Genomic DNA, 12,646 nt, shown 5'->3' on the forward strand with positions numbered 1-12,646 from the left:
TTCTTATGGTTAAGAACATTTATGATAAGTATTTGAGTGATTAACATTCGCTCTCCATGACGTTTCTTGTGATTTAATTAGTATTTTTCATATCACGTGCCGAAATAGAATGAATAGAAGATTCACCATAAATAAATAAATAAATGAAAAGAGAGCTAAATGTCCAAAGCCAAGTCTGTCGACTTGAGTGCTGTTATGATTACGCTTGACGTGTATCATCTGCTTGCACCAATCGAGATCAATCATAGGATAGGAGGCGTCGCGATCCCAATGAGTGCAATGGGTAAGCCCTTTAATCATACTAAGAGATTTAATTTGATTTAATCAATTAACTAATTAGATAATATAATCCCTTCTATCACCATCATCATCAAATAAAATAGGACGAATTAGTGAAGTAAGCTCAAGATTTGCTGTATCCCGAATTAGGGGAAATTGTCCTTTTCTTTTCATAATAATATATTTTATATTGTCCATAATGACACTGAAGGACACAAGTTTGGGCACGAAGGTAACAGTGAAAGGAGTATTATAATGAGAGAGGTTTTGGATTTTTTTTTTTTACCCTTTTCGATTACAGATAAGGGCACAACGCATATGAACTCAAAAACGATTAAGTACGAGAGGAAAATATAGAAATATGAAAAGAGAGTCGAATTCAAAATCTCTTTTTATTTTTTTTTTAATAATTAAATTTAAAATTTCTTAATTTTATATTAAAAAAATGATACTACTGCACTAATTTTTGATTTTAGTTTGGACATTTTAATGAAGAGTTGAAAACCATTTTTCTATGAAAAAGAGAAAAGCGCAAAAGTTGAAAACTCGAGGGGAAAGAGGAAGAAGGAGAGAGTCTCAGTCTGTCACCTTTTGGCTTTTTTTCCCTCTCTTCTTTCTCACTGATTGAAGTTATTGTTGATAATGACGATCATGATGACGCTAATTAAGTCCAACTACCCCTTCCTCCCTCACTCTCTTGTCTTTTTCATGGTCTTGCATGGTAAGTGTTCGCTGATTTGCCTTAATTAGACCAAGTAAATTCTGCCAAAACAATTAGTATTAGGGGTAGCACGGGGAAGAAAAGTATCATTTTCAGTATGGTCTCCCGATTATCCACTTTCCAAACCTCTTCTCGAACAATTCCCGTTTCGTGTGAAAGTTTATGGCAGTCATTCTGTCGATACTGACGTCGGTAGCGAATCGTCACGTTTTATGATCAGGTGACATTGACGTCAATATGGATGTTCATGGGAAAATGGATTTGCCCCTACAGTTGTTACAGTTGAGCTTCGGATTATGCAAGGCCATGAAAAAGTAAACCGAAGTGAATGTGCGGATAAAGGCTCGACCATCTTTTTCATATGTTCATTTTCAAGTTTATATTTTCATTTTCAGGTATCTTACTGCATACGTTAGATGCATTTTTGGCATAAAACATAACAAGATCTCATAACCAGGCTCCGAACAAGACATATCATCGCATCTCACAGCTCCAATAACTTAAAAAAGCTATAAGATAAAAAAATAATAATTAACTGCATATATCTCGTGAATTAGCTATACATTCTTATATTGCAAATAATTTATTAACTTTGAAAAATTCTATGATGTAATCATATTTTACACCATTAGATGATCAATTATTTATTCGTTTATTCATTAATGATTGCGATTTAACGGTTCAAAAATAATTGTATCAAATAACTGCATTTGGTGAGAATGTTGATGGAAGGGTAAGTGAGGGAAATTGGGGGATTCGCAAAAGATGGGTAGGCAAGTGAGGTGAAGACAAAGGGAGACTGCAGGAACAAGACAGATGGAGGCCCCATCCCCTCTTCTCTCCCTTCTTAAATTTATAGAATTTTTGGCTATGGAAATTCAATTTCATCCTTCTTATTTATATTTATTTATTTATTTTGAAATTCCATGTTGACCCCAGGCGCAGTATCACCACAGGGTCCCCCCCCCCAATTGGTCCAATTCCAATTTCAATCTCAATCTCAATCTCTCTCTCTCTCTCACACAAAAATACTATTCACCATTCTCATCCACACATTTTCTTTTCCCTAATTCTAACAAAAACTCACGAGTCAACACTTTCCCTCCCCTCATGATTCCGTCGTCCTTCAAATTATTAAAATCAATACAAATTATCTATTAATAATATTATTATATGTGCCGTACATATATGTATACACATGTGAGTTTTGGTGATGAACATTACATATATATTCTCGTGTTGTTGTGTTACTTGGAGGGCATGCCAATGAAAGCCACAGCACGTAGGATGGATTTGCTCCCTCATTACCCCTCCTCCATGGCCCCACCTACTCCGAAAACTCGGATCACATAGTGATCGAATGCGATACACTCGTCCCTTTGCTTGAGCAGAATACATACTATGGCATATAACATTCGAATGCTTCGACCACGTTCACTGAACTATGTCTTTTCTTATATATCGCGCAGTTTTGTTAACTCAGTCAGATTTCAGCATGTGCAATTAATTCGAACTCTTATGCAGACCCATTAATTCCCCGAACAGAAGAAAAGTGAGAATTTACTCATTAAGTAAGACACAGAGAGGCAGTGATGATGATATTAATGGCTGCAATGCATTGCCAATTTGAAAATGTGTGTGCACGTAACACTGAAGAGAGGAGCAGAAGAAGAGCACGCAGAGACAGCTCAGACACGAAGGCATCTATCTAATGGAATTGGAAATGGAAGGTGACAGCTCATCCCTACCCAACTTTCCCCCACTTCCCCTTTCCCCCCTCTCACTTTTCACACTCAAAAAATTAAATTAATCCAGTGATTTATCGACTTTGGACCAACATAATCAATTACGCGCAGGTAAAAGTTTCAAATAAGTCTTGCATACATTATATTTATGACATGTGATTTTATTTCATATAGTGTATAAGTCTCGGAAAAATTACGAATGATACTCACCTTTCTCTTCGATACGGTTCGACATATGTAAAGTTGGTCCTTTTTGAGTGTCAAGATTCTCCATCCAATTGTGAGACATCTGATAGGCTCTTGCTCTTAGGACCCGTCCCTCGTGAACGTGATTGTTGGGTCATTTAAGGACAAAATGGTGATAGACATCGAGCATTATAATACATTATTGGATGATTCCTTCATTTTTGCGCATTTCAATTTTCTGTACTCATACCTCGACGCAATGACAATCGAACGAGCCACTCATCTCTCTAGAATTTCACGTCCTGTGAGTTTCATCACGTGTTATTTTTACTACAACTCGCTGCACCCATATATACGTTTGAACCAAATCAAGAGATTTTGGTTTTTTTTTTTTTTGTTAGATCGATAAGACTTGTCTTATAACAGAAAATGTAATATAAATCGGATACTGCCTCACAGATGGGGTAGATTGGAGACAGCTGGGGTATCAAACAGGCAACTTTAACCCTTTATTTTATCCACGCCAAATTAAATTCCAAGTTTTTGGTGAATAAACGGGAAGAAAAATAGCTCAAAAAAGAGTGATTGATAATAGTTTTGATTTTATATTTTTCTCGAAACAAATTTGACAAAGTCCAACCAAGTCTCCCCTACCCAACGAGTCGTATTTTCCTATCTATCACCATCCCCACCCCAACTTTTTTATTTATCTTTGTTATTTTAAATTTTATTTTATTATTCCAAATATTCAGCATCAGCAGCATTTTTAAGATTATTACTCTTTATATATATATATATATATATATATATGTGTATATTTATGCCTCAATTATTGGCCAATCTGCTGTTATTTCATTCGCCTCTCGGATGTCAGTTCATGTTTGTTCTGGATCACCCCTGTCGTCCCCAATAATAGAAAGAAACTCTCAACTTCTTTTCTTTCAGCCTACATATACCCGGAGCACATACCGCAATAATTCTCGAGCATATACGAAAGTCGTTTCGCAATACAGGGTAATTACGAACCGTATCTTGGCTTGTAAGAGCGGAAGTAGAGAGCATTCATGCTAAATAGCGAAATTTTCGAGCTTTCCAGAGCTTTTGAGAGGCTGGATGTCCCTTTTTTTTTTATAAATGGACAAATAACTATAATTTACGCGTAAATATTAACAATTTTTTTAAAAAAGAAAAAGAAAAACAAACTGCACGATTCCCGTGAGAGCTCCCCTTAGATTTTGTACGGATGATTGTCTCAGAAAATTAGACATACATCCTTGGAAACAAAGGAAAAGATTTCCTTAGCCCAAATGTCAACATTTTAACCTAAAGAAAAATGTGGATGTTGAATCTCAAAGCGTGTTTGTGAATCCGATAAAAACGGAAAGAGACCTCGATAGTTCCACTTTTTTTTTCTTTTTTTCCAAGGAGCTTAGATTGATCGAACTATCAGCGCAGAAACGAAGGCAAATGCAATGTGAGAACACCTAGGTTAGAGGTCGGTATGCGAGAGAAGTCGGAACTTTGTCGGATGATATAGCACATTTGCCTAGCGTGCTCTCTTAGTACCTAAAGAGAGAGTTTACGTATTCCGCGTAGTGTCGGTGCAGGCCATGAGTTTAATCAAAGATGAAACTGGATGTTCTGTTGGGAGACAAAACCTTAAACTTCGGGCAAAATGACAAGGATGGTGCTGTCGTCCTGGTGATGTCCCTGATGTTTGGAGCTTTTGGTTAGACAGGCCATGAAACTACCTACTCGTCAATTTCTGTTTCGAGGGACTTAGGATTATCAAATATTTTTTAATAGGATCTTCCCCGTTTTCCATCTCTAGTGGAGTTTCCGGCTTCGAGCAACCATATCGATGTTCTCCCATGGCCTGATGGTAACTTTTAGTTACCAGACTGGCCCGTGTCATTTTTGAACTAAATTGAGCTGCGTACATAAGACATTAAGTAGCACTTTGCCAACATGGAATTTTGCAATGAGATTAAATGCAACTTTTTTTTTTCAAAAAGATCCCGGAGTAAATGAAGACCGAGCTAATACTCAATCGATATCAGGATCATAAGCAGTTGAACTTCAAAGTTAAACTGTCGAGATGGATAATTTCTTATCTAAATGGTTCAGAGTAATTTCTGTCATGAAGTACAACTCGCAAACTATACCAGACCGGAGAGGATCCCAACTCTCCTCCCTTTTCAATACCGAACATGCTGAAGAATATAATTCATCAGGAAAAGGGGAAAGGAAATTAAAATGACATACACGGAACAGTTATTACTGCCACAGGTATTAAGTAAAGTTCATGGCCATTCATTGGAAAAGCCCATCAAAATCTCAAGAGAGTACCAGACACAAACTGTATCTTTCTTATTCGAGGTAGTTCCTTGATGATGTCAAACTTCAAACAGAAACTATTGTACATCAGTAAGATAAAAGAAAGGGGCAAACTTATATGAGAAAACCTTACAGCAATCAAATCTACCAGCACAGACTCACCAAAGAATGATGATACCAAACCATCTGATCCTTCAGGCTCTTCTCCTTGTCCGTTTTTTCTCTTGTCGAATTCCTCATCGAGCTTTAGTTCAGCAGGTCCAAGAAGAAGATCGCTTCATGACGGGCTTCAATTGTCTGTCCTCTTCTAGGGAGATCATACCCAGGTGGGAAGGATCCTCGAGCAGCATCTTTGCCACCAAGTACCCAGCAATAGACCATGTTTGGTACTTTCTTGCTTGTTTCCCAATATATCTGCCAAGTTTCCCATCGTAGTATTCAGGCCAGCTGTCCTTGAGTAGACGAGTCTCAGCTAGATCGATTGCCCTCCTCGCGATCTGGGGCCGGCCCGTTTTGATGCAAGCAGCGGTCAACAACCAGAGAAGAACTGTTTTTACAAGAAAGGTTAAAACAGCAACAGGCCAAAAATGGTATTTCAGTAAAAAATGTCGGTAGGATAAGTATATTAATAACCGTACAAATAAAAGGTGTTAATGAGCTGATACTGGGAAAATATGACAAGATCCTATGGGAAGGGGTTTTTACCAAATGAAACTACGTATATTTCCCATAAAATGCATAGGAAATTGACGAGAAAATGAAATCAGAGCGAACCAACCAACCTGGCCAAGATCCTCCATTGTGGTAACTCCACCTTGTGTTTTTAGGATCACAACCAGTCACAATCCTCCACTCATGACCTTCTATGGCAGGATAGCTAATTTTCAAAGGCATTTCTCCAACGAGCTCCTCCCACCGAGCTTCAATGAGGTCCATTATAGCCATTGATTGCTCGTGAGTTGCCAGGGATGATAATATTGCGACACAATTGCCCAAACAGAACCACCTAAAGTCCATCCTTGCAGGGCTAACATTCCCAATGAAATAACCACCGCGAGTCGGCATGAAATCAAACACCCACTCAGGGATTGAATCTGGAATGACGTTAAACTTATTCACGGCAGTGTGGGAATATTCCTCAGTCTTGTAGCGGTATATGTCGTTTAGCTGCTGGAAATCGAGCCAGAAATAACTCCTCATGTGGTAACTAAAGGCGTGTAGGCGTTTCACAATTCTCTCTATACATTCTTTTCCTTCTGCATCGTGTTTTAGCATTCCCAGAGCACATCTTAAGGCCATGAAGAAGAGTGCTTGAATTTCAATCGGATAACCATAAATGCCCTGTAAATTGAAGTAGATTAAAAGGAATGAGGCAGTGGCACAACTTCGTAATATGTAACTCACATGGTAATATTAAACTTTATTTCCATAACAGGAAACTCAATCGAGCTGGAAGAGGGAACCCAGAAAGCTGAATTCACATCAATGTTCAATAGCAATTACATAAAATTCCAAACTGAGGATATTGGCAGACTAGCACCTCACTGGTTCTGAATCCAAGATATGGTAAACAGAGGTTAAAAATGCACACCATATGATGAGCAGATGGCTTAAACGCCCGGGACTTCCAAAATCGAGTAAGAAGTGTCATAACATGCCCCTTAGCTCTCTCATTATTCATTCCAATAAAACGTAAAGGAAACGCATTTGAACATTGTGATCGTGGAAATCACTTCACCTGATATTTACTGCAACATTCTTCTACAAGCTTGCAAAACACGAGACTTTGCCATATCAAAAGGCAATGCCAGACACTATGGGGAGGACATGAAAAGACTGTTTAGAATGTAACATGACTAAGTACAAATGGAGGAACATTTAAGAAGCTGGGGAAAACAAAAAGAACTGTTAATCAAGAGTAAAGATCCTCTACCAAAATTGGCCAGACATCTAAGCCAAAGTAGTTTCACAAATTCCTTTCATATGGTTTGCACAAGTGCTCCCATAATCAGATTGCATACTGAACTATTACGAACCTAGCAGGCAAAACCAAGAAGAAAAAGAATTGACCTCTCCGCTGAAAGGTCAACGGTAACTGCAATTAAACACTTCACTTTAGACAGGAAATAAAATAACAAAAGTTAGAAGATCTGCTCACCATTCTTCGATCAATCATAGAGCATCCATCAGCACATAGCAGAGTTGGAAATGTATCGAAACCCTCCGACAGGCAAAGAGTCAATATAAGTCTCATTCCCTTTTGACACTCTGGTGTCTCTGCAAGAGAGTGATCACCCGTTGACTTCGTATAGGCACGGAGCAGAATAATCCACCAGAACCCAGAGTCAACGGGAGCAACTCGTCCAATTGCACTCTCACCAAAATCTGCGATAAGAGTGTCAGTTTTGCGAACTGGGTCATGCAGGACTTTGAAGCTAGCCGGCATGGCACCCTCTCCAAGCTTGAAACGGTCTATTCTTTTCTCCCATCCTTGAAGGTGCAAAGTCTTCAGGAGAAAGTTCTTCACTATCTCTGGCTCTCCATTCATCAGGAAAGCCAGTGCACTGGGTACAAAATCCCGTACAAAAACCTAAACAGAGAGAGTAAGCAAATGAAAATTTGACAGAATGGACAAATCGTGATTTCTCAATCAGCTCATCTAAAACACTTTTAGACAGGGGCTACCTTCAGCTTATCAGATTCTAAAAGATACAAGGGTTGGCAATCAATATTTGACTAGGAGCTCGCGTACTAGGACAATGTTCTCCGGCGGAAGCTTCTGACTCCTAACTAAAAGCATCTTTTTCAGTCACATCATCTACCGGAGATAATGGATCCTACACTTTTGGGTTAAGAGTGAATCTTCATCAAGATCAGAATAAGGTTTAAACCTTCCATATTATACATCTTAGTTTTATCAATCAGATCTCAGTTTTAAGCAGTATCAGCTCATAATCTTTTACTACGATTTTTTGCAACAAATTCCAAAAACTGCAACTTCTGACTTTTATTAAATGGATATCATCAATCAGTCCAATCATTCCTTACCTGATCATAGTTTAAGACCTCTTCTGAAGCATGGTCAACAGCAGCAATTGTGCCAACTGGTTGGCCACGGAAGTACACCAAAGACCGCCTAAGGGCTTCCCAAGCATCAGCCACCATGGGATGAGGTTCAAAAGAGTTGCGAGCCGATGAAGCAGGCGTGTTGAATCCCGACCTTCCCCCAGGTGAATAAGTGCTCTCAAAGTTGTCCAAACCTGCCCTAGAGAGCCCGACAGAGAGCTCACTGAGGGACCTCTCGTCGAATGATCTCTGCCGCTCAATGTTAAGCTTCGGCTTGTCGAGAAGGCGAGAGATCTCATAGTCATCCATCTCGGAAATGGAGCAATGAGAACCCACATTTCGAAGTCCCAGCCCGTCCATATCTTCTACCTCTCCTTGTTAAGGCTCGCCGATGCTCTTGATATATGATGGGAAGCACAGGGGGGAGAGAGAAATATCTCTACATTACAGCAAACAAAGACTTATCAATATGGGGTCAGTGGAAGGTCAAACAACACCCCAACTAACTTAACCCGATGGAGAAGCATAGAAACTCGAAAATAGAACAATGACAACGTGCGAACGGAGAGGCCACATGACATAAAGGAATCTCTTTTAAACCATAATCTGAAGTTTATTTACCAACCAATCACCTACAGTTGCGTGATAGAGCAAACAAGAACAGGAAGGAGAATTAAAATAATGCAAAACCCAACTCGCCCGTCTACATTGTTTCACAAGACAAGCCATTCGCAAGCACAAGACATTAACTTTCTCAGTTCAAGACCACAATCTAGACAGGGGAAATCGCGTTTGATTTTCACCACCCACATAAGCTGGAAGCAAGAATAACATTTCCTCGTACTGATCAAAGAGACTGAACAACATGAAGGACAACATAATTTGCTAGCTCTGGGAGGAAATAACAGGACAGGAACAGAACAGGACCAGAACAGAACACTGGTTTAGTTAGCAGAAAACACAAGATCCACCAGAAAGATGAACAAAGATGGAGCAAGGTCCGGGAGAGGTGGAACTTTGACAGAGCAATGAAGAAACTTGAAACGACTTCGAGGTAAAACAAGGCCAGATCTGCAATGCCCAGAGTGGCGCCAGATCAATTAAGACAACAAGACAGAGCTCCGAGGCAAGAGAAGCTAAACCTTGCTGAAAGCAAAGGTGTTGCAGGAAGCGAACGGACGGTCTCCCGCGGGTCGCCGGCGAGTCAGCCGGTAAGGGGTCTGGCGGAGGAGTGATCGACGGAGAGGGAGGAGAGAGAGGGTGGAGAGGAGAAAAAGAAGCAGGCGGTCCATGAGCTGGTTTTTATAGTCGCATAAGTGAGAGGGCGATAGAGAGAAGGTCTTGGTCCGATTTTGTTTCTAATTTCTGAAGTTTTAAGAATATTTTTTTTCTTGAGAAAATGAGATTAATTCAAATATTGCGGGATAACCTTGCCGGGAATGGGCGATCGAGGACCAGATTAGTCCCCATACTTTACAAATTTATGCAATTTAGTCCCATTTGCATAATACTGTGGTCAACCATGTGACCATACCTTGAATATCAGGCGAACTAGACCTTCACCCGACATGCTCATCCACACCTGATGCACTCACTCACTCGAGCAAACCCCATAAAAATTGTTCTACTATGTTCCGTATTGATTTGTCTTAACTGATTGTTCAGTTGAACTGGAAATCGAAAGTGACAAGTGCTCTCCTCGAACGGACCTTGTCTATTTTGAGCAGAGGGAATAAAGAAAAAAGTGTGGCGCAAAGGAATGGGGTCGGGGGTGATGGTGAAAGCTATGAATGGACTAAAATGAATGAAGTGATGAAGTATGAGGAGTAACCTCGCTATTTTCCCGGAGTAAGCCAGCAGTGGAGTTACCGGGAACAGCCGGTGAGTTTCGCACGAGGTGGTTTTATCCCACATGGAAGATTTTAATGACAATAGTCTTTGACTTTTGGGGGATTGGGACTTTCCACTGACCAACTTCCCAGTTTTTTTTTTCCCTCTTTATTTACCTTGATTTTCTTTTATTTCACTAATTAATTGTAATTACTTTGTATTAATTTTTAATTAACAAAAATTCTAATTTTTCTACTGATTTATGAACATCCCACGAACTCATGAATCCAGATTACTCCGTGTAAATTATTATTATTATTTAATTTTTTTGAACGCGAGGCTGAAGTCATTGATTAAGCATTAGTGTGTATTTTTATTTATTTATTTATTTTTGGTTAGGTGGGAAGGGGTTGAAGAAGGAACATTGACAGCCTGAGCCTGCCTGTCCTTCAACACATGTCTGGTTTCCCAATTCCTTGGAATTTTTTTGAATTTCTAATTTCTAATTTTACTATTTTTCCTTTGCTTCAATTTAATTTATTTATACACACACAATATATATTTCAGCAAGTTCATTTCTTAGGGTTAGTTTGTAAGTTATGTTCATTCATAGGTCTTCCCTCATTCTCAGGTTTTAAAATTTCTTTACAACTTCCTTTTGACTCCCAATGAAACCTTTTTTTATGAATTTCTTTAGATTTATTTATGCATCTTCGAGTTTCCTAAAATGGGTAGCTAACTAATCAAATTGATGAATACGAATCCATGAACATGCTTTATATTTTGAAAACTATTCGTCGAAGTTACGTTGAAGAGATTTGGGGAATAAAAAAGAAGCTTTCACCAAATGACGAAAAATGACCTTTAATCTCAACAAATTTTCAAATCTGCAAAAATTTATTAAAATTCCAGAATCATTATTGTCATTTTGTGGGGTAAATCAGTGGACCAGCTCTCAAGTTCTCCGCCAAACAGCAAAGATATGTCCGGAGGTGGGTACGGCTGCGGCTGGTGTGCCTGGCACAATGTTATATATATATATATATATATATATATAACGAGCCCCACCATCACCATGTCTATTTATTTATTTAATAATAATTAAAATTAATGGCAAAATCTGTAATCTCATCACCAATCTTTTGTTAATTGTTATTAATTGAAATATCTGCATAGCTTGTTTTTATTTGGGCTTTGTCCTTATTCCCGACATGGTGTTCTGCGACTATGACTGAATTTCACGAGCGGCTTTATTTATTAGATATATTTATCAAACCAACATTTCTTAATTAACTAACTCGACGACGGAGCCGTTTATTGAATACCCAATCTATTGACCCAAAGAAAAATCTGTAAAATTATCTTTCGAAGCAAAAAAAAAAGAAATAACAATCTGCAAATATTCATCTTTCTCATATGATGCCCATTATGCATACATACATACACACACACACACACATATATATATATATATATATATAAATTTCAATCTTAGAAAGTTTTGCACTCCATAATATTCTTATAAAAGATTTTCTTTCCTAATAATAATGTTGACTATCAAGTTGCAAATATATATATATACACCTCTATTTTTATTTCCTATGATCTAAAGACTTTCTTTATGTTATTCTGCCGTAAAATGGAATCGAGCTATTGTTGGCCCTTACGTGCAAGAAACTAAGTATTATATTCACATGATTAGAATGTACCTTCAAATTTATTCGTTTTTATTTCTTTTTCCCATCTTGAATTTCAAATTTTCGGGGATTCCAGAAGATTCTCTATTATCATCCTTATGAAATGAAGACTAGCAAACAAGAGAGAAAAGAGAGGGAGGGAGGGAGGGAGGGAGGGACTGTGGTAGGTGAAGGAAAAACCAGTTAAAATATTACTGGAATGTAATCCACACTGTCCACGAAATAAAATATAATTTAAATTTATAAAACCGTACTTGCTTTCACTGTAGTGTTTTATGAATATTTTTTAATCTTAATTAAGCGTGAATAAGAGATGCGCCCATGAAATTGATAATATCACATTTATAATTGTTTAGAGAGTATTGATTCTGTGATGGACCACTCGAGCAGAATATAAATTTAGCCGAGCAATGAATATCATAAAAGCAAAATTCTGTTTAACTTCAAGAAAGAAGTAGGAAAAAGGAGCATATATTTTCTTAAATCCGAATTTATTTTTGGAATAATTTTCTTTAATCTCAAATAGTATCGTACATTTAAATTAGATATGCAAAAAAAAATTAAATGGTCATATTTCATAATGACTTGACGAGACAAAACCAATAAAATTTATATTATTGGTAATTTTTAGAATAATTACACGAGCGATTAACATTCATGATCTCGTTTCTTACAATCTAATGTATGCTTTCTTAAGTCACACGATAAGATAGAATTACTCAAACAAAAAAAAATCCAGATACATATCAACAGTCAATGCTTCAATTGGAAATGCTCAAATCCAG

The 12,646-nt window shown here is 37.9% G+C and overlaps 1 protein-coding gene across 1 annotated transcript; it reads right to left on the minus strand.

Moving 5' to 3' along the window:
* Positions 1–5,223: 5,223 nt before the first annotated feature.
* Positions 5,224–9,664, minus strand: LOC116205120 (probable alkaline/neutral invertase D). The gene is made up of 5 exons (XM_031537612.1): positions 9,477–9,664; positions 8,317–8,773; positions 7,427–7,858; positions 6,051–6,609; positions 5,224–5,815 (listed from the first exon to the last, which is right to left on the minus strand). The coding sequence occupies exons 2-5, from the start codon at positions 8,692–8,694 to the stop codon at positions 5,520–5,522; spliced, it is 1,665 nt and encodes a 554-aa protein (XP_031393472.1). The 5' UTR covers positions 8,695–8,773; positions 9,477–9,664; the 3' UTR covers positions 5,224–5,519.
* Between the last annotated feature and the right edge of the window lie 2,982 nt (positions 9,665–12,646).

Source organism: Punica granatum, chromosome 4 (assembly GCF_007655135.1).
Source record: "Punica granatum isolate Tunisia-2019 chromosome 4, ASM765513v2, whole genome shotgun sequence".
NCBI classification, from domain to species: Eukaryota; Viridiplantae; Streptophyta; class Magnoliopsida; order Myrtales; family Lythraceae; genus Punica; species Punica granatum.